Below are 18,352 nucleotides of genomic sequence, written 5' to 3' on the forward strand. Positions count from 1 at the left end.
TGAGTCTAGAGCCTAAGTTTAAGCCGTCAATATTGGATATCATAAAATGCAGTCAAGAATCAATTACAACGAACTGCTTTTAGTGAAGTTTCTTATGTAAATATAATGCAAAGAGCATGTAAATATAATATATCTAAGTAAAATGTACTTAAATGACATATACAGAATTTTCAATAGAAAAGTTTAATTGGCGCCACAAGTTTGAATTTGAACGAGTAGTCGTACTTGTCACGAGTCAGCGTTGTATTTGTGCAGCCCTAGTTCCTAGCACTACATGGCGGCAATTATTTGAATTTGAATGTGCAAGTACCAAGTACCAAGTACTCGTAACGAGTCGCAAGTTGAATTTCACAATGTTGCCGCACCGAATTTCGCCAGCCCTGGCAGTTATCCGCATAAAAGTAAACAAGTTGCATTAAATCAAGTTGCTGCTGGTTTTTAATGAATACTACGTTTATATTTGCACACAAAACAACAGAAAATGTCCGATATAGAGGGTATTTACTCCTTGCGGCTTGTAATTGCCGATTTTTACATGGAAAAACCCGTCTTTGGCCTGGATCCCTGCTACTCGGAGTTGCGCGGCAAGGAAATCAAGCGCGTGAATATAAGAACTAATTTGAAATTGTTAATTGTATACTTAAGCTTAGATTTGGTGAACAGGTGCCGATTGTGCGCATATTTGGCGCCAATGCCAATGGCCAAAAGTGTTGCATGCATGTGCACGGCGTCTTCCCCTACTTTTATATACCCTACGATAGGCGGGACTTTGAATCTGTGGAACGGGGCATACTGCAAATAGCCATGCACTTGGATAAGGCCATCAATATATCCTTGGGCCAGGGCAGCTCCAATGCGCAGCATGTCTTCAAAATACAATTGGTCAAGGGCATGTGAGTATATATATCTTTTGATATGCCATATAAATAGTTGACTTAGTGCCAACTCCTTTTCCAGTCCTTTCTATGGCTATCATCGTGCCGAGCATCAGTTTTTTAAGATTTTCATGTTCAATCCACGGTTCGTGCGACGCGCTGCCAATTTACTGCAAAGCGGCGCCATATTGAGCAGAAACTTCAATCCCCATGAATCGCATGTACCCTACATTCTGCAATTTATGATTGATTACAATTTGTATGGCATGAGCTATCTGCATGTGCCGCTCGAGGTGGTCAAGTTTCGCAGGCATACGGATGAAGACGGTAAACGCAGACACACATACTCTCCCTAGACTTAGGCACTTACACTCCATCCTGTTCTCATTCCAGTTGTGCCCTATGCGAATGTAAAGCCGGAGCAGCTGCTGGACACCAGTTGCGTTAAGAAGATCGCCTGCAGCGCCTTGGAGGTGGATATTAGTTCGAATTTCATACTGAATCGCTTTCAACTGGTCACCAAAAGCAACACGACGCACACGAATCCCGGCATCGAGGCCATTTGGCATGATGAGCACGTGCGGCGCCAGAAGCTGGCCCAAAGCTATGGCGCCGATAGCCAGAAACTAAATGCGGTAAGGATTCACCAGCAAATCCCGTCATCCAGCCAATAAATTTGCCTCAATTACAGCTGCCGGCGCTGCAAGTGCCGCCCACACAGGAGCGTCCGAACGTGGAAATAGCCGAAAGCGATAGCTTCTATCGCGCTGCGCTGGAGAGCAAGCTGTTATCCCTGGAGCAGACATTGAGCTCGGATCAAACTCTGTCCGATCAGACGCAGATCAGCCATGCGAATGTGACGCTCCAGACAAGCGCCAAGGAGCAGCGCCGGCAATTCAATCTGCAAAAGCTGTTGGTGAATGCCGTTTATCCCGATGAATGCACCCAGGATGCACAGCAGCAGCTGATGAATGCATCTGTCATACAAAATCATTTATCAGGCAGCGGCAGTCTGCAGAGCCTGCTGCCGGATGTGGGCAATGGCGAGGCTGCCTTTCTGGACAACACGCTCGTGGACGAGCAGCTCTTGGAGACACAGGGTCCAGTGCCACATGACGCTACCTGTGAGCTAATAATTTTAATTGCATTTAGTATGTCATCTAAACCATGTCAATTTAGTGCGCGAGGAGGATTTGGAGCTGCTTGAGGTGCTGCAACAGCTGGAGGAGCAGAACGCAAATGAATCCCACATCGATTTGGACAGCTCGCTGGCGCCGCTCTCGCAGCAGCACAAACAATGTAAGCCCCTTCTAAATATAAGCTTAATTAGTATTTAAATTAATTGCTGGCTATGCTTTTAGTTGAGCTAACACCTGAGCTGCTGGACAAACAGACGGCAGCTGCAGCCGCGCAGCAGCCGCTGTCCGAGGACGAAAGCGACAACTCGGATGAGGACAACACCGCGGGCAACATGCACGACTTTTCCGTTGCACTGGATGACATTGACGAGCTGCTACTTAAGCTAACCCAGAGTCAGCCCAAGGATCAGACCAAGACCAGTCAGAACCCGAAATTGCCGCAAATCGATGGCGCCGATGATCAGCTGCCGCGCACGCCCACCAAAGCCAAGTCCAAGGCGCAACAACGGAGTCCACCGCGCACGCCCACAACGCCCAAGAGTCGCATCAGCATGCAGCAGCCGCGCACGCCCAAGTCCAGTGCGGCCAAAAAATATGCGCCTCTGCCACTGACCATAACCAGTCGATCTGCACAGAGTGAGTGTGGCGCCCTTAACTATTAAATCTCCTAATGCTAAAGCTTCGATCCCATTGTAGAGCAGGCGGAGGCAGCAGCTGCAGTGCACCCAGCGAGTAGCGCCGTCAAGACGCGCCTTAGCCAACAGCTAGAGACGGTCGTTAGAAGGTGTGCACATAGATTAATATCCATAATCTCTTACTAATCCGTTGCCCATTCACCTTTTGCAGCCCAGCTGTAACGCTGCGCAAGAAACTGGCCATGACTGAGTTGCGCCGCAAGACAATCTCCGCAGCGTCTTTTACGGAGATGTGCAACAAAGCAGCACAACCGGATGAGCCGTAGGTTGATTTCTTTATGCAACTGGCAACCTTTTAAATAGCTTGCTTCCATTTAGTACTCCCCTGCGTCGTAGCACGCGCAGTCGCACGCGTGATTTGGACAAAACGCACATCATCTGCTCCCTGACGCCGCGTCGGAGAAATTCTCGCATTTCGCAAGTCTTTGAGACCGCGAACAATTCAACAACCACAGCTGAGACTTCAGTGGAGCTGAAGAAACCACGTCGCAGCGCACGCCACAGCGCCAAGCAGAATGTTGAGGAGCGACCTATCGCTAAGGCAGCGCCTAGTTTGGAAATAGTTCATAAGACAACGGACTCGCCCGCAGTAACTAGCGACGATGAGGCAATTGTATCTGACACAGAGAGCGATAGGTCTGTGGCTCAGCTGCGCAAGACGCCAAATCTGAGACGTTTGCGAAGCAGCTTTCGCGAGTCGGTGCTGGCCAAGAGAGCGACGCCAGCGAGTAATGGAAGTATAACGCCAGCGAGTGCAATAATTGCAGATGTATCCCGAACAATGCCAGTCACTAAAACAACAGCGAGTGCTATAAGACAAATTCCAGCGAGTACAGCAAGTCCAATGCCAGAACGTGAAGTGGCAGCTAATGCTACGAGTCTAATTTCAGCGAGTGAAACGCCAACGAGTACAAAAACTGATATAAGTCAGACTTCAGGGAATGCAGCGCCCACAAGTAACAAAATTCAAGCTTTAGCGAGATCAGTAGAGAGCACTCCAGCGAGTAAGACACCAACGAGTAAAACGAGAGCGAGTAAAACGACAGCGAATACTACAACTGATATAAGTCAAATTTTAGCTAGTGAAACGCCAACGAGTACAAAAAGTCAAGGGAGAGCAATGTATTGCACTCCAGCTAATAAGATACAAGAGAGTATAACGACAGCGAGTGCGACGCCAACGAGTTGCAAAAGCCAAGCCCTAGAGAGTTCTGTGCTAGCAATAAATTGCACTCCAACGAGTAAACTTTCAGCGAAATCAATTCGCACTCCAGCGAGTAAGATACGAGCGAGTAGGACACCAGTGAGTCAAACTCGGCTACTCAAGAATGCACATGGAGAAGAAATGAGTGAAGCAATTGACACACCACAATGTAGTCCACAGAGCATAGCCAGTAATACTCCGGAGCTGATGAAGAGCTTCTATGAGCACTCGTTGATTGTCAACAGTCCGTCCGTATTCAGCGATGATCTGGGCAGTCCGCAGCTGCCCGCACAATCTAAATTTCTGGCCAGGCCCAGCGGCAGTTCAAGCAACTCCGTAGATCCCAACACGCTTGTAATTGCGCCGCTAGAGCTGCCGCCCAGCTATGAGGAAGTGCTGCAGAGCTGCCGCAAACTGGACATACCCGAGTACGTGTTCCAGCAGCCCTTCTATAGCAATCCCGCCGATGTTAGCAAAATGACCGAGGTGGGATTTTTGGTGCTGCGTATACCGGGCAACAAGCTCAACGATTTGGAGCCCTTTCAAAGCAGCGTTTTGGCCAGCCATCAAGGTCTGGCGGCCTGGCGCCGCAAGCAATTGGTGGGCATTGCCGGACCAGCCATATTGCAGCGCTATCGCAGCGAGCAGCAGGTACGGGAGTACTTCAGCAGCGAGCAGCGGCTGGTCATGGAACCGGCAATGAGTCCGCCTAGCAGGCAGGACGCCAAGTTGTGGCTCAAAGCGCGAGAGCTGCACAAGCAGCGCCAAGGCGAGCAGGAGGAGGAGCAGCTGCGACCGCTGGCCAACGATGTGGATAGCCCCATTAAAATCAAGCGCCAGAAAATAACCATGATGCTCAACGAAGGCGATGGCGAGAGCGGAGCTAGTGGCGATGAGGACGGGGAGCCGAATTGCAGTCGCCTAACACTGACGCCTATGTCACAGACGCCAGCAACGCCTCAGCCCACGGGCAGAGGTAAGCAGCAGCCGAAGGACACGCCGCTTAGCTGCAAGATGCGCGCCAGGCGCGGCACGAAACTTACATTTCCGGCAGAACAGAATGAACCGCCAGGCAGCAGTCAGTCGAGTGAGCAGAGCGTCGCCAGCAGCGATGCCTTGGATGCATTGGAGCGCAGCTCGTTTGTGCGACAGCTGGACAGCCTGAGTAGCGGACGGAACAGTCATGAGCTCAGCTTTGGGCTGACCAATGCGACGCTGGACAATACCTTTGGCTTCAAGGTTAATCTGGAGAATCTGCAGCAGGCCAAGGCGGACATTGAGGTGGGCAACAGCTCAAACCAAGATGTATTTCATGTCTCAAATCTTAATTTTCGCAGTGCAACTATTTGACCACCATGATGCTGGAGCTGTTTGTGCCCACCCGAGACGATCTGCAGCCGGATCCGCTGTACGACGAGATACGCTGCATATTCTATGCCATTGAGCACAGCCTGCCGGCCGCAGCTGGAGCGGAGCAGCAGGCGCTGCCGAACAAGGCCTGCGGCTATGTTATAGTCAGCGATGCCCAGGATTTGGTCAGCGAGGGACGACATCACGGCCTGGACGCAGACATTGAGCTGCAGGTGGTGCAGAGCGAGGCGCAGGCTTTTGAGGCGCTGCTGGCGCTCTGCACACGCTGGGATGCGGACATCTATGCGGGCTACGAGATCGAGATGAGCTCCTGGGGCTACATCATTGAGCGTGCCAAGCACTTGTGCTTCAACATTGCGCCCCTGCTGTCGCGTGTGCCCACGCAAAAGGCGCGCGACTTTGTGGACGAGGACCGCGAATCGTTTACGGATCTCGATGTGGAGATGAAGCTCTGTGGCCGCATATTGCTGGACGTGTGGCGTCTGATGCGCTCCGAGATCGCGCTCACCTCGTATACCTTTGAGAATGTCATGTATCATATTCTGCACAAGCGTTGTCCCTGGCACAGTCCGCGCGCCCTGACCGATTGGTTTGCCTCGCCCTGCACGCGCTGGATTGTGCTGGAGTATTACTTGGAGCGTGTGCGCGGCACCTTGGCGCTGCTCGATCAGCTGGATCTGCTGGGACGCACCAGCGAGATGGCCAAACTGATTGGCATACAGTTCTATGAGGTGCTCTCCCGCGGCTCACAGTTCCGCGTGGAGAGCATGATGCTGCGGTGAGTATTGCCCCCTCTACAAATGGATGACTATATTAAAAATATCTATTCTCTCGCCCAACCACAGCATAGCGAAGCCCAAGAATCTGGTGCCGCTCTCGCCGAGCGTGCAGCAGCGCGCACACATGCGTGCACCGGAGTATCTGGCGCTCATCATGGAGCCCGAGTCACGTTTCTATGCCGATCCCCTCATCGTGCTGGACTTTCAGAGCCTGTATCCGAGCATGATCATTGCCTACAACTATTGTTTCTCCACCTGCTTGGGCCGTGTCGAGCATCTGGGCAGCAGCAGCCCGTTCGAGTTTGGCGCCTCGCAGTTGCGTGTCTCGCGTCCGTTGCTGCAGCAGCTGCTGGAGCGCGATCTGGTCACAATCTCACCCTGCGGCGTGGTCTTTGTGAAGCGGCAGGTGCGCGAGGGCATCTTGCCGCGCATGCTCAGCGAAATACTGGACACCCGGCTGATGGTGAAACAATCGATGAAGCTGCATCGCGACAGCTCCGCGCTGCAGCGTGTGCTGCACTCACGCCAACTGGGCCTAAAGCTGATGGCAAATGTTACCTACGGCTATACGGCGGCCAATTTCAGCGGACGCATGCCCGCCGTCGAGGTGGGCGACTCTGTGGTAGCCAAGGGCCGTGAGACGCTGGAGCGTGCCATCAAACTGGTAGAGACGCACGAGAAGTGGAACGTGCGCGTCGTCTACGGCGACACGGATTCCATGTTTGTTCTTGTGCCCGGACGCAATCGTGCCGAGGCCTTTCGCATTGGCGAGGAAATTGCACAGGCCGTGACCGAAATGAATCCGCATCCGGTCAAACTGAAGCTGGAGAAGGTCTATCAGCCGTGCGTGCTGCAGACCAAAAAACGCTATGTCGGCTACATGTACGAGACGCCCGAGCAACAGCAGCCGGTTTACGAGGCCAAGGGCATTGAGACGGTGCGACGTGATGGCTGTCCGGCGGTGGCCAAAATGCTGGAGAAGGTGCTGCGGCTGCTCTTCGAAACGGCGGACGTCAGTCTGATCAAGCAGTACGTGTGCCGGCAATTTACCAAGCTGCTCTCCGGACGCGCCAATCTGCAGGATCTCATCTTTGCCAAGGAGTTTCGCGGGCTAAACGGCTATAAGCCCACAGCCTGTGTGCCGGCGCTGGAGATGACGCGGTGTGTAAAGCATATAACGATTCCATAATGTATAGATTCGACTAATTTTCCATTCATTCACCCTTCACAGCAAATGGATGCAAAAGGATCCCAGACGCGTGCCGCGTCGCGGTGAGCGTGTGCCCTTTTGCATTATCAATGGACCGCCCGGCGTGCCGCTGATACGTCTGGTGCGCAGTCCACACGAGGTGCTGACCAACGAGGGCTACAAAATCAATGCCATTTACTACATTACCAAGGCCATAATACCGCCACTGAATCGCTGCCTTCTGCTCATCGGAGCCGATGTGAATGATTGGTAAGCAAGTGAATCAGCTGCACTGCCAAGATAAACCATCAACTATTTCCAGGTTCAGCAATTTGCCGCGCAGGCTGCTCATAACGCCAGCTCTATCCACCGCTGGTGAGCTGATGAATCGCGGCAGCGCCAAGTCCACCATATCGCAATATTTCTCAACGACCAACTGCATCATCGACTGCGGCCGCCAGACCAAGGCGGGCATCTGCACGGATTGTGCCCGCAATGCCAGCAAGTGCGTTGTCACGCTGCAGGCCAAGCTGGCGCAGCTGGAGCGCGGCTACAGACTAACCCAGCAGATATGCCAGGCCTGTTGCGGCCGGTTGGGTGAGCTGCAATGCGGCTCACTGGACTGCCCGGTGCTGTATGTGCTGGAGGTGAAGCGGCGGGAGCTGCAGCAGGCGCCGCACATACGCAAACAGCTGGAGGAGCGTTTCAATTAGTTCAATATCACTTGTATATATGTAAATATATATTGGATGCCTAGAAAACAATTCTAGACTAGATATGACTTCATTTAAGCGAGGTACCGACCGACCATCGATTGGCAATCAAGAGAATCCGCATTCCAAGATTGGCAAGGGGTAAGTAAGATCACAAATTTTGCCAAAACTGGCTTTGTTGAGATATCCAAAATTGTTGATGCCAATTTATTAAGTCGTGAAGTGCCCAAATTGTCCAAGATCAAGCTCCATTTAAACGAGATAATTTAGTTCTTAAAAACAAAATAATCCGGAGTAAATTGCAGTGTGACGACGGATTTTAGATGACCTAGATGACCCATATATATTTCCTTGGTTAGATATATGAAATTTCAAGTCAATCTATTGGACTAAACCCCAAGAGATTTCATAGGGGCCAAAAGGGCTTTTTGATCACAATTTATTTTAGACAACTGGCATGGAGCTCCATGAGTGCAATAGGAAATATCTTTCCAAGATCGCAGTGCATTTGACCGAGTTATATTATTGAAGGTATCATCCGGCTGTGCGACCCCCAATTCAGCTTCCTAGCTCTTCCGGTTTAAGCTGTATGCATAGACATATGTGTATTGTTTTTGTTGTATATTTAACTTGCGACTGTTTAAAAAAGTTAAAATACTACACGTACAACAATCAGTGTCGACACCCCGTATATATATGTAAATAGCTTAAACACTATGAATGCAGGTGTGTGTGTGTGGGTGTGTATGTGTGTGTAGCATATATGCATTGTTAACTATTGATATTGTTTAGTTGCCGTTTAGAATTTGCATTAGCATTTGTTCAAATGAATTTCTTAAGAGATTTCGTTTTGCTTTAATTAAATATTTATATATTTGTTTTGTATGCATGCGCGTGTATGTATAATCAGATGGTAATGCGTTTTGTACAATCTAAAATTAATTATTATGAGAACGTTTCAATTTAACAATTTTTCCAATTTATGTTTAACCAAATTAAATAACAATTATTTGTATGTATGTATATAACCATGTACATAAGTGCATTTTTGTGTTTATTTTGATTTTGTTGTTAGCCCTGATTTATCCTTATCCATATAGTATATGGGTGTGTACCTAAACAATTTGCAATTGTATATGGTTATTAAATTGAGCGCGTATTTGCTGATAAACAACGTTTACCATTTACAATTAAAAACTCTTGTTTCACAAAAAAAAAAAAATCAGTACAATAAAAGTAGCTTCAAAAATTCCTTTGAAAATTTGCCTCGAAAAATAACACACGCACAGTTGCTGTAACGAGCGCTCGAGGTGCTCTTACATATCCTCATCCTCATCCTCGTCATCGTCATCCATTTCAAACATCATGGCATTCTTGGCATCGGCCTCATTGCGTTTAGTTTCCTCTTCGTTGTTGTGATTGTTGTTGTTGTTGGTCAAATCCAGACCGCTATCGTGCATCGACAGCTTCTTGTTCTTGTCCTGGTTGTGACCATTATTATTGTTCGGCTGCTTGAAATACTGTGCATTGGCCGCGGTCTGAGGGCGAGAGTAGAATCGAGGATATTTAGTAGATGTAACGAATCAAAATTTAAATAGAAATTATCGCTTTCAAAGTCTGCAGCTTTAAATGGAAATGTTTTCCAAGTTGAACAATTATAATAAGACAAATTCTAAGGGATCTCAGGGAGTTCTGTCATTGCATTCTCTTTAACAGCTTTCACCTAACATTTTCATATTTAACATTTCCATGTTATATTAAACAGCTGTTAGCAGCTGCCACTTATCAAAGTTATATCAAGTGTTCATCATTAAATCAAATGTTTACTCAAATTACACACAAATTGCAAACACAAATACTATATCATATCATTATCATTATCGCTCGGCGTTTGACCTTCGTTCAGTGACTAGTTAGAGGCTGATTTAACTTAAATCGCAATAGCACTGTTAAGAACTGGAATGCTTTAGTTTCAATTATTGTGTTTGCTCGCGAACTAATTTGCAATTTGCGGCAAATATTTAACTAGCTTACACACGTTTAAGACTAGACCTAAGGCTCTCGATAGCCAAATGGGTCATACAATAGAAAATAACACTTGGATAGCGCGCATTCCAATACAATCAATATTCGCGTCTAGCACTAATTCAATTAGCTCCAATCGGCAAATTAACAAGCTGGCGAGAATCACAAGTTTACCTTGTGGGCGGGCGGCTGCTGGCCATTGCCATGCTCCACCTCCTCGTAGTCCGCCGAGTCGCCCTCGCTGAGGCGACGCTGTTGGGCGCGCAATTTGCAATCGCGTCGCTTTTGATTCTTCTTTCGCTGGCCCAGTATGCTCGAGTCGAGCCTAAAAATAGAGATGCGAAAATTAGATGGAATTGAATACAATTGGATCCGTTTTATATTTTTAGACGCACCTGAACACTTGCTTCATGATGTGATCATTAAATCTAACAGTCTTCTTGCAGCTCTCCGATAGACCTACATCTCCCTCTCCGCTACGCTCCTCGGGTATGCCACCAAATGATTGTGAGAAACCGATACCAGGTGCATCCATTGAGCATGAATATGTTGATGAGCAATCATCAATTGAGGAGCAGCTATCAGAAATGGAGGGGCGTGGTCCATAGCGACTAAATCGCTTCAATATGCCACGTTGCACGCAGCTGCTGCTGCTGCTCTCATTGCATTCCGAGTAGCTGCGCTGCTTGCGCTGCGGCAGCTTCAGCGTGTCCACCGGCTGAGACACGTTCTGCAAGCGCTCCGGCGAGGCATCTTTGGGTGTAGACGGTAGCTGCTGCTGCTGCTGTTGTTTCTCGTGCTGCAGCTGCAGCTCCTCTTGCGCCGCCTTGAGCTCCTCACAGGCGGATTCAGAGAGCGAGCGTTGCTTCTTGTTGCGCTTGCGCTGCTTCTTGTTTAGCTTCTTCTGCTGCTGCAGCTGTTGCAGTTGTTGTTGTTGCTGTTGCTGCAGCTCTATACTATCTAGAGGATCAGTGCTCTCTTGTGGCATAATGCTCACCTCCAACGCATGTTCCAGATCATTGTGATCCATGTTAATATACAGTGACTTCTCTGAAGACAAGCTGTAGCCTTCATACTCTTTCTCCTTATTATTGTTGTTGTTGTTGAAGTGGCCAAAAACTGGAAATTCCTTGAGATCAGTGCTATCGGGTCCAGCCAGATAGCTAGGCAGCAGCATGCAGTTCTCATTCATATACACCCTCAAGACAACATTCTCATCGGCGGCATCTACGTCGATATGATCGATCTGCAGCTGCGGCTCAAGCCCATCGGGCAGCTGCACTAGGAACGCATAGTGGGTGGGATAGTAGCCACTGCCCATGGAGGCGAATTGCAAATGCAGGCTGCGTGCCTGCTGCAATGTCTGTACAGAATCCGGTTGCACATTGGCCACGTGCAGCACAAAGGCAATCACATTGTCCAGTATGTTGCAGTCAAACGAGGCGGGCAGCTGGTAGTGCAGGTTGTCCTTCAGAAACGAGCGGGGCGAAACAACGGCAGTGGGCGGGACTGTTGGATGAGGCAACAAGTTAAATATGGACTTTATAAAAGTGAACTACTTACATGCATCGGAAACATCTGCTTGGTCGTGCGACTGCAGCTCAACAATGGCATCGGCTTCAACTTCCGCTTCAGCTTCAGCTTCATCTTCAACGGGCGACTCGCCATTGGAGTTGAGCTCCACGCCGCTGTCCTCGCGGGTGAGCGTGCGCACGGTGTCGTGCAAATTGCGCTGTTCACGTGCCGTGGAACGCACCACGGGCAGCGTTATGCACAGACGTCTGTGCTCGGTATCGAAGCGTGCATTGCCGGCTTTATCGTTCACCGTGTAGGGCAGGTCCAGCTTCAGTCGATATTTGGCTCCTTGACGCTCGCTGAGCAGATAAACGGACTTCTCCGTGACATCCAGCTGACAGTCAGCCGTAGAGCTGAGCAGCGGCAATTCGATTTCAACGACCAGAGCACGTGGCATAGTCACCTGTAGCTTGGCATCCAGTTCGTCTGTGTACTCGGCCAGGTCCACATCGTGGCTGTGCTTGATGCTGTACTTGGGCACGGCAAACGTTGGAGCCGGCGTCACTTTTGTCTTCATGGGCAGCACCTTGGGCTGGTCGGCGTTTGCAGCCGGCTTCTTTGGGTACATGTGCTCGAGGGGATGCGGTTCGAGTTCCTCGGCTGTGGCATCCTTGGATAATTTACGTAGCACGGTAGGACGCGCAAGACCCTTATAGTCGAGCTTGGGAAACTTGAGATTGGCCCGATCCAAATTGACCTTATACTCGCGCTCGACACCATCCAGTGCGGTATCTATAAGGCATTGACGGAACTGCGCATTGCGTTTGCCCAGATGCAGTGCATCCGGATGGAAGACGACATCAAAAACTTTGCATTGCTTGTTATTGGCATCGAGATCGTCGCGGGGCGGTGTCTGGGCCATCGGTATGGACCAGCTGAGACCCTTCTGCCCAGTTTGCGAATTGACAGAAACCTCATTATTGGGCCGCTCCACAACCGTGGAGCTGGCAATATTAATGAAACACTTTAGTTCACCATCAATGGACGTTTTAACCACAAAGCCCGGCTGCGGATGGATAAAGGTTACATCGACGCCGCGCTCCTTTTCCAGCTGCGTTATCTCCTTCTCGTAAAGCTTACGATTCTCCGGATCTTGAATTTCGTCAACGTAATCGAAAAACAATTTGCGAAACTCTTCGTTGCTTAAAGCCTGGCGTATGCGGTCAAACTCATCCGTGGTTATGTCCAACTTTTCATTGCCATGGATCTTTGAGTGTTTATTGCGTGTGGAAGCGGACATAGCTTCAAATGCTTTAACTTGCACTCACTATCACTATCACTATCTCACTCTTGCTCTTACCGACACGCGCAATTCGAACAAAAAAACCTTTAAACACTTGTTGCACTATTTTTAATAATTTTACAGTTAGCAAGAAACACGTAAGCCGTACGAAATGCTAGTTTATGTTATTATAGCGTTCTAGTTGTTTCTGCAAAGAGAAAAGAGATAGAGAGAAAAGGAGAGAGATGGTAAGTTAACATTTGACAGCTGATGCAATAACACTCAAAATTGATATTCGTTAGAAGCCGCATTCTGACGTATGCACACACACACACACACACACATACACACACATGCAAAATCGATGAGCGGCTTATCGCTCGATTGTCCTAGGTTTTTAATTCGCAGCATATGGGAAGGCAACCCCCTTCCATTATTTACCCTGCTTTATATACATACATAGATAATATAGAATAAAATATAGTTATCTACATACATACATATGTCTGTATGTAAATTGAAATCAGATTCAAAATGACGACAACCAACATGCCCCTACTCTCTTATTCGCATTCATTCTGTTCTGCTCTCTCAGCACAATTTGCCGGCTGCATTGTGCAGCCTTTTTTTTTTTGGCAACAGCGAAATGTATATTTACATTTGTATGTATGTTACAGTTATGTAATGCAGGCAAAGCGGACATGGGAAGCGAAGGCGGACAGAATGGAAGGCGTAGCGAGATCAAGCGTTTTATTATTGAGCAGAAACGAAAAGCAAACGTACTGCGTAGTTTGCCGTTTTGTTGTGGCCGTTCTTTCGTATCAGTGTTTGTGTGTCGATATTTGCGGCGCGAGCGAACTTTTACGAATGAGCATTAAACGCCGGCAAATACTTCGCACGCAGCGGAGGCCGCATGCTGAATGCGGCGGGAGAGACGTACGGCGGAGACGAGGGCAACGCTAGATAAGCACAGGCACAGCTAACCAACCACTTGCCCTCAATTGTTTGTGTCTGCTGCTGCTGTTGTTGTTGTTGTTGTTGTTTAGCGAGGTTCTGTATATAAATATATGTATGTAATGTGTGCCCAGCCCAGATGAGATGGGATGTCAAAACAAACTGTATATACAACACAGGAAAACAGGACGATAGCGCAATAGAAAAGTGGACAACAAGCAAACACATGTTCTGCCCCTTGGTTCAGCGTGTTTGTGCGTACACGCGCAAAAGAAAATGTGGAAAAAATTATTAGTTACGTGACCAAGGAGAGCACATCCATCTATGTGTGTGTGCGTGAGCTAGTACATATGTAAATATGTATGTATATACACAATCGGTGTTTGATCAATATCGATACAAACTGTGGAAAATTGATTGATTTTCTGCATAAGGCATGGCCACAAGATGAAACCGGTCCGGAATGAGCTTAGCACACGCCCACTGGAACAGGATTTACGGAGAATTGCAGGGGAACCGTTGCAAAATTATGTTGACAATCTGCTTGAACTTGAGCACGATGAGGAAAGTCAATGACCACCAATCGGCTTCTACAGCAGGCACAATTAGAAAAACAGTAGAACTAGACTCGAGACTGCATTTTCATCTAACAGACACACACATGCACAGGTACACACACGGACAAGACTTACCTAAAAAATATATATGTATAAATACATACGTGTATGCACTGTAAATAATTAGGAACCGCACAGAACTCTTTTTTAATAATTTTTTATGTTAAATTGTCTTTGAAGTTTTTTTCAGAAATTCTAGAAACTTTTCAGCTGATCAATTTTTTCCAGGCGAAGCAAGCTGAGGACCGGCTCAGTGTGACCTAAACAACGTGACGACGTGTAGTTTAAATAGTTAGCTCTAACAGCGTTTGGTATTATCATAACACCGGCAAGTATGGGCACCCAAATCGCGTTGAGCAATGTTAACATTTTGGGGTGACCACAGCTGTAAATGTATACCTGTTAGTGCTGGCTAACACAGCACTGTTAGTGTTGGATAAAAAACAATGGCAATGGAGTCAAATTTATTTTTGGTTTTCCTGTTGTCATTTTTTTTATATAAAAATGCAAAAGGTGTGTTAAATTATGGTTCCAAGTGTAATACAGTGTGTGTGCATCAGAAGCGGCTTCATTTAAACAAAGTGTGCGACTTGGATAGCGGCATATTGGCCTGAAAAAATGATGCCTACGCTCTGCATATTTGTTTGTGTGTGTTTGGGTCACAATTTGTTTTCATATGCTACTGTTCTGAACAATTGCGCCGCGTACGAAGCCAAATGTGTGACAAAACTGCCGTTGAGTGCATAAAACAGCATGAAAATAATGCAAATACATAAAAATATGCGTTATATAAATGAATAAGAATGCTTGTGGGCGAGCGTAGCATAAAAGTTCATTTATAATCGACACACACATGCGTATTATTTGTGTATACACAAATGCCTATGTGTGTGTGTGTGCGTGTGTGTGTTGAGTATTTCTAGCATATTTGCATGTATGTGTGACTGTTATTTTCCGTGTTGTTGTTCTTACAGCGGAAATCAGTGGACTTTTGCTAGATGAGCAACAGGATATGGACATGGAACTACCGCCGAACATTAATGGAAAGGAATTTCCAGCAATACCGCAAAACTCCTTACTAACGCATCCCAGGTAATTAATAGAATAGTATGAACATCCATTTACGATCAATCGCGAATCAATCAAAATAATGTATTAAGCCAAATGAAATTTGTCTAATCGGAACTATTGCTATAACCTAACTTCATTTTAACACCAACTCTTTACTACTTCCCACCCATTTAACACGCTGCACTCCTTAATAGAAGACATGTTAAGAGTAAGCGACGCATGAAAAGAAGGTAAAGCTGAGTGCATTAGCCCGCCTGTTTTCATAAACCCCACACATACACACACACACACACACACACACAATACATACACGCTCGTGCTTATTATATGCTTGCATATTTTCTAATCTGATATTTTCGCATGCACAGATTAAAATGTTTTGCGTGTGAGCCACCCTGTCTCGATCCCAATGAGCATGCACATACGTGCCAGAACGCTATACAGGTGAGTTAATAAGAGTCTGATATCTGATTATCCAATAATTCAATTCTTGCTGCAGTGCTGGAAATCTCGCACACGCGATGCCGTTGGCCAGGAGCAAGTGTCGCGCGGCTGCACCACGTCGCAGGATCAATTGCCACTGATTTGCAATCCGATTGGTTTAAATAAGCTCAGCGGTCCCGCAAAACGCAACACAGCAAAATTCATAAATGTCGTCTGCTGTGCCAGCGATTTTTGCAATGACGGTGAATTTCCCGAGCTGCCACCGTTTGTCAGCGGCGATGTGGCAACGGTGATCACAGCCGATAGCAGCAACATAAGCAAAATGGCCGCCGCCATTTTGGGCCCATTTCTGGTCATCACGCTGATGGGCGCCGTGGCCGTCTGCTTTATGCGGCGCAGTCATCGTAAGCGTCTGGCGGCAACACGAGTTAAACAGGATCCCGAATCATATTTGGTTAATGATGAATTGCTGCGCGCCACCAGCGCTGGGGATAGTACTCTACGCGAATACCTGCAGCATTCGGTTACTTCCGGTTCGGGAAGCGGCTTGCCGCTGTTGGTACAACGGACGCTGGCCAAACAGGTGACGCTCATTGAATGTATTGGCCGCGGCAAGTACGGTGAGGTGTGGCGTGGGCATTGGCACGGCGAGAGCATTGCCGTCAAAATATTCTTCAGTCGTGACGAGGAGTCGTGGAAACGTGAAACTGAAATCTACAGGTTAGGGTTCGTTTGAATTTCTTGAAGCTTTCTATGCTAATCTCTTTCACACCTTCAGCACCGTGCTGCTGCGCCATGAGAACATACTTGGCTTTATTGGCTCCGACATGACCTCACGGAACTCGTGCACCCAGCTCTGGCTAATGACGCACTACTATCCACAGGGCTCGCTCTTTGATCATCTGAATCGGAATGCACTCAGCCATAATGATATGATTTGGATTTGTTTGTCGATTGCCAATGGACTGGTCCATCTACACACTGAAATCTTTGGCACTGAGGGCAAGCCCGCCATGGCGCATCGGGATTTGAAGTCGAAGAACATATTGGTCACCGCAAATGGTACCTGTGTCATAGCTGATTTTGGTTTGGCGGTTACACACTCGCATGTGACGGGACAACTGGATTTGGGCCACAATCCCAAAGTGGGCACCAAGCGTTATATGGCACCCGAGGTCTTGGATGAGAGGTAAGCGCGTCTAGCGCACTTTTATCAGCTGATGTAACTCTATTTCCCCGCGCAGCATTGACATGGAGTGCTTTGAGGCACTGCGACGCACTGATATCTACGCTTTTGGACTAGTGCTATGGGAGGTTTGCCGGCGCACCATTTCTTGCGGCATTGCCGAGGAATACAAGGTGCCCTTCTATGATGTAGTGCCCATGGATCCCAGCTTTGAGGATATGCGCAAAGTCGTCTGCATTGACAACTATCGACCATCCATACCCAATCGCTGGAGCTCAGATTCGGTGAGTATAAAACACCATATACCTTTAGCTATAATCTTTAATTATATACCTGTTTGCAGCTACTGGCCGGCATGTCCAAGCTAATGAAGGAGTGCTGGCATCAGAATCCGAATGTGCGTCTGCCGGCGTTGCGCATTAAAAAGACTATACATAAATTAGCTTCCGTTGACGAGAAGATACGTTTAGACTTTGATGAAGTTTGCGTTTAGTAGCTTTTTAAGTGTAGAGGTTAACTTAAGTTAATTATTAATTTGTGTAAGTGACATTAGTTAAGTTCATTTTGCTAGCAGCTAAGTTTTCATACATATTTTGAAGTTTTATTTTTTTTCCCTTTCATTAGTCTGTAGATGCATTAATCGAGATTTAGTTTTGTGCCTTTCAAATTGCCTTAAATGTAAAATTCCACTCGACTAGAGATATCATCTATTTTAGTTTTATGAATCGCCTACATCAAGCTGCCTCCATAGAGTAGGCAGTATTTTTATAATCTTTAATCATTTTCATTTCAAGTGCCATTACAATTAAGAATTGGTAAACAAAAAAAAAAAGAAAACCTTTTTATACATTACATTTAAGCTCACTTTTTACACCTACACCTTTTCACAAACACACATGAACAGCTATATAGTTTCTTTTCTTATCAAGCTATGATAGAGTTATTGAGAATGTAAACAATTGGCGCCACACACACTCACGAAACATATTGTGCACCTAGTTAAGAGCATATGCATGTACATGAAAAGTTCCCAACTACATATAGATGATATATACACATATATAAATATATATATATATTTACAAACAATACTTTGTATACTGTACAAATGCGCGCTAAATAAGTTGTATATGTAGTTTACAAATGACTTTAAGATACTATCAACAAATAAAATATACTCTAATTGTTAAGTAAGTCAAGTTTATCTAATCATTTTTAAAGATTGTTCAATGTTAAGAATTCATCTGAGAAGAATAAGTGAAAGGAAACTCAAAGGTACTGAAAATTAGAATT

The 18,352-nt window shown here is 46.9% G+C and overlaps 3 protein-coding genes across 5 annotated transcripts; 2 read left to right on the forward strand and 1 right to left on the reverse strand.

The window, feature by feature from the left end:
• Nucleotides 1-481: 481 nt before the first annotated feature.
• On the forward strand, nucleotides 482-7,966 carry LOC115760734 (DNA polymerase zeta catalytic subunit). The gene is made up of 15 exons (XM_030702209.1): nucleotides 482-601; nucleotides 664-893; nucleotides 958-1,202; nucleotides 1,269-1,510; nucleotides 1,567-1,999; nucleotides 2,055-2,174; nucleotides 2,237-2,650; nucleotides 2,711-2,798; nucleotides 2,861-2,971; nucleotides 3,028-3,461; nucleotides 4,065-5,194; nucleotides 5,251-6,062; nucleotides 6,130-7,224; nucleotides 7,295-7,522; nucleotides 7,575-7,966. Exons 1-15 carry the CDS (start codon nucleotides 482-484, stop codon nucleotides 7,963-7,965), a joined length of 6,093 nt encoding a protein of 2,030 aa, XP_030558069.1. The 3' UTR covers nucleotide 7,966.
• Nucleotides 7,967-8,971: 1,005 nt separating this feature from the next.
• LOC115760634 (protein kintoun) lies at nucleotides 8,972-14,617 on the reverse strand. 2 transcript variants are annotated; one of them, XM_030702088.1, is made up of 5 exons: nucleotides 14,463-14,617; nucleotides 11,554-12,995; nucleotides 10,386-11,499; nucleotides 10,165-10,315; nucleotides 8,972-9,503 (listed from the first exon to the last, which is right to left on the reverse strand). In XM_030702088.1, the coding sequence occupies exons 2-5, from the start codon at nucleotides 12,803-12,805 to the stop codon at nucleotides 9,282-9,284; spliced, it is 2,739 nt and encodes a 912-aa protein (XP_030557948.1). In that variant the 5' UTR covers nucleotides 12,806-12,995; nucleotides 14,463-14,617; the 3' UTR covers nucleotides 8,972-9,281. The 2 variants fall into 2 exon arrangements, with proteins under 2 accessions (XP_030557948.1, XP_030557947.1); XM_030702087.1 differs by having other exon boundaries at nucleotides 14,434-14,617.
• Nucleotides 14,618-14,795: 178 nt separating this feature from the next.
• LOC115760981 (activin receptor type-1) lies at nucleotides 14,796-18,222 on the forward strand. 2 transcript variants are annotated; one of them, XM_030702584.1, is made up of 8 exons: nucleotides 14,796-14,871; nucleotides 15,333-15,450; nucleotides 15,624-15,659; nucleotides 15,798-15,873; nucleotides 15,929-16,593; nucleotides 16,652-17,062; nucleotides 17,118-17,343; nucleotides 17,403-18,222. In XM_030702584.1, the coding sequence occupies exons 1-8, from the start codon at nucleotides 14,805-14,807 to the stop codon at nucleotides 17,550-17,552; spliced, it is 1,749 nt and encodes a 582-aa protein (XP_030558444.1). In that variant the 5' UTR covers nucleotides 14,796-14,804; the 3' UTR covers nucleotides 17,553-18,222. The 2 variants fall into 2 exon arrangements, with proteins under 2 accessions (XP_030558444.1, XP_030558445.1); XM_030702585.1 differs by lacking the exon at nucleotides 15,624-15,659.
• Nucleotides 18,223-18,352: the final 130 nt, after the last annotated feature.

This window comes from Drosophila novamexicana, unplaced genomic scaffold, assembly GCF_003285875.2.
Source record: "Drosophila novamexicana strain 15010-1031.04,08,12 unplaced genomic scaffold, DnovRS2.1 tig00000462-arrow-pilon, whole genome shotgun sequence".
In the NCBI taxonomy this organism is placed as follows: Eukaryota; Metazoa; Arthropoda; class Insecta; order Diptera; family Drosophilidae; genus Drosophila; species Drosophila novamexicana.

Bases quoted from the DNA above. Each gene is read 5' to 3' on its own strand.
- LOC115760734 (XM_030702209.1), top strand. From the start codon at position 482: ATGTCCGATATAGAGGGTATTTACTCCTTGCGGCTTGTAATTGCCGAT. The intron at 602-663 runs GTGAATATAAGA...TTTGGTGAACAG, and splicing joins GCGGCAAGGAAATCAAGCGC to GTGCCGATTGTGCGCATATT. The intron at 1,511-1,566 runs GTAAGGATTCAC...CCTCAATTACAG, and splicing joins ATAGCCAGAAACTAAATGCG to CTGCCGGCGCTGCAAGTGCC.
- LOC115760634 (XM_030702088.1), bottom strand. From the start codon at position 12,805: ATGTCCGCTTCCACACGCAATAAACACTCAAAGATCCATGGCAATGAA. The intron at 11,500-11,553 runs GTAAGTAGTTCA...CTCATCCAACAG, and splicing joins AGCAGATGTTTCCGATGCAT to TCCCGCCCACTGCCGTTGTT. The intron at 9,504-10,164 runs GTAAACTTGTGA...TCTCGCCCTCAG, and splicing joins AGCAGCCGCCCGCCCACAAG to ACCGCGGCCAATGCACAGTA.
- LOC115760981 (XM_030702584.1), top strand. From the start codon at position 14,805: ATGGCAATGGAGTCAAATTTATTTTTGGTTTTCCTGTTGTCATTTTTT. The intron at 14,872-15,332 runs GTGTGTTAAATT...TTGTTCTTACAG, and splicing joins TTTATATAAAAATGCAAAAG to CGGAAATCAGTGGACTTTTG. The intron at 17,063-17,117 runs GTAAGCGCGTCT...TTCCCCGCGCAG, and splicing joins CCCGAGGTCTTGGATGAGAG to CATTGACATGGAGTGCTTTG.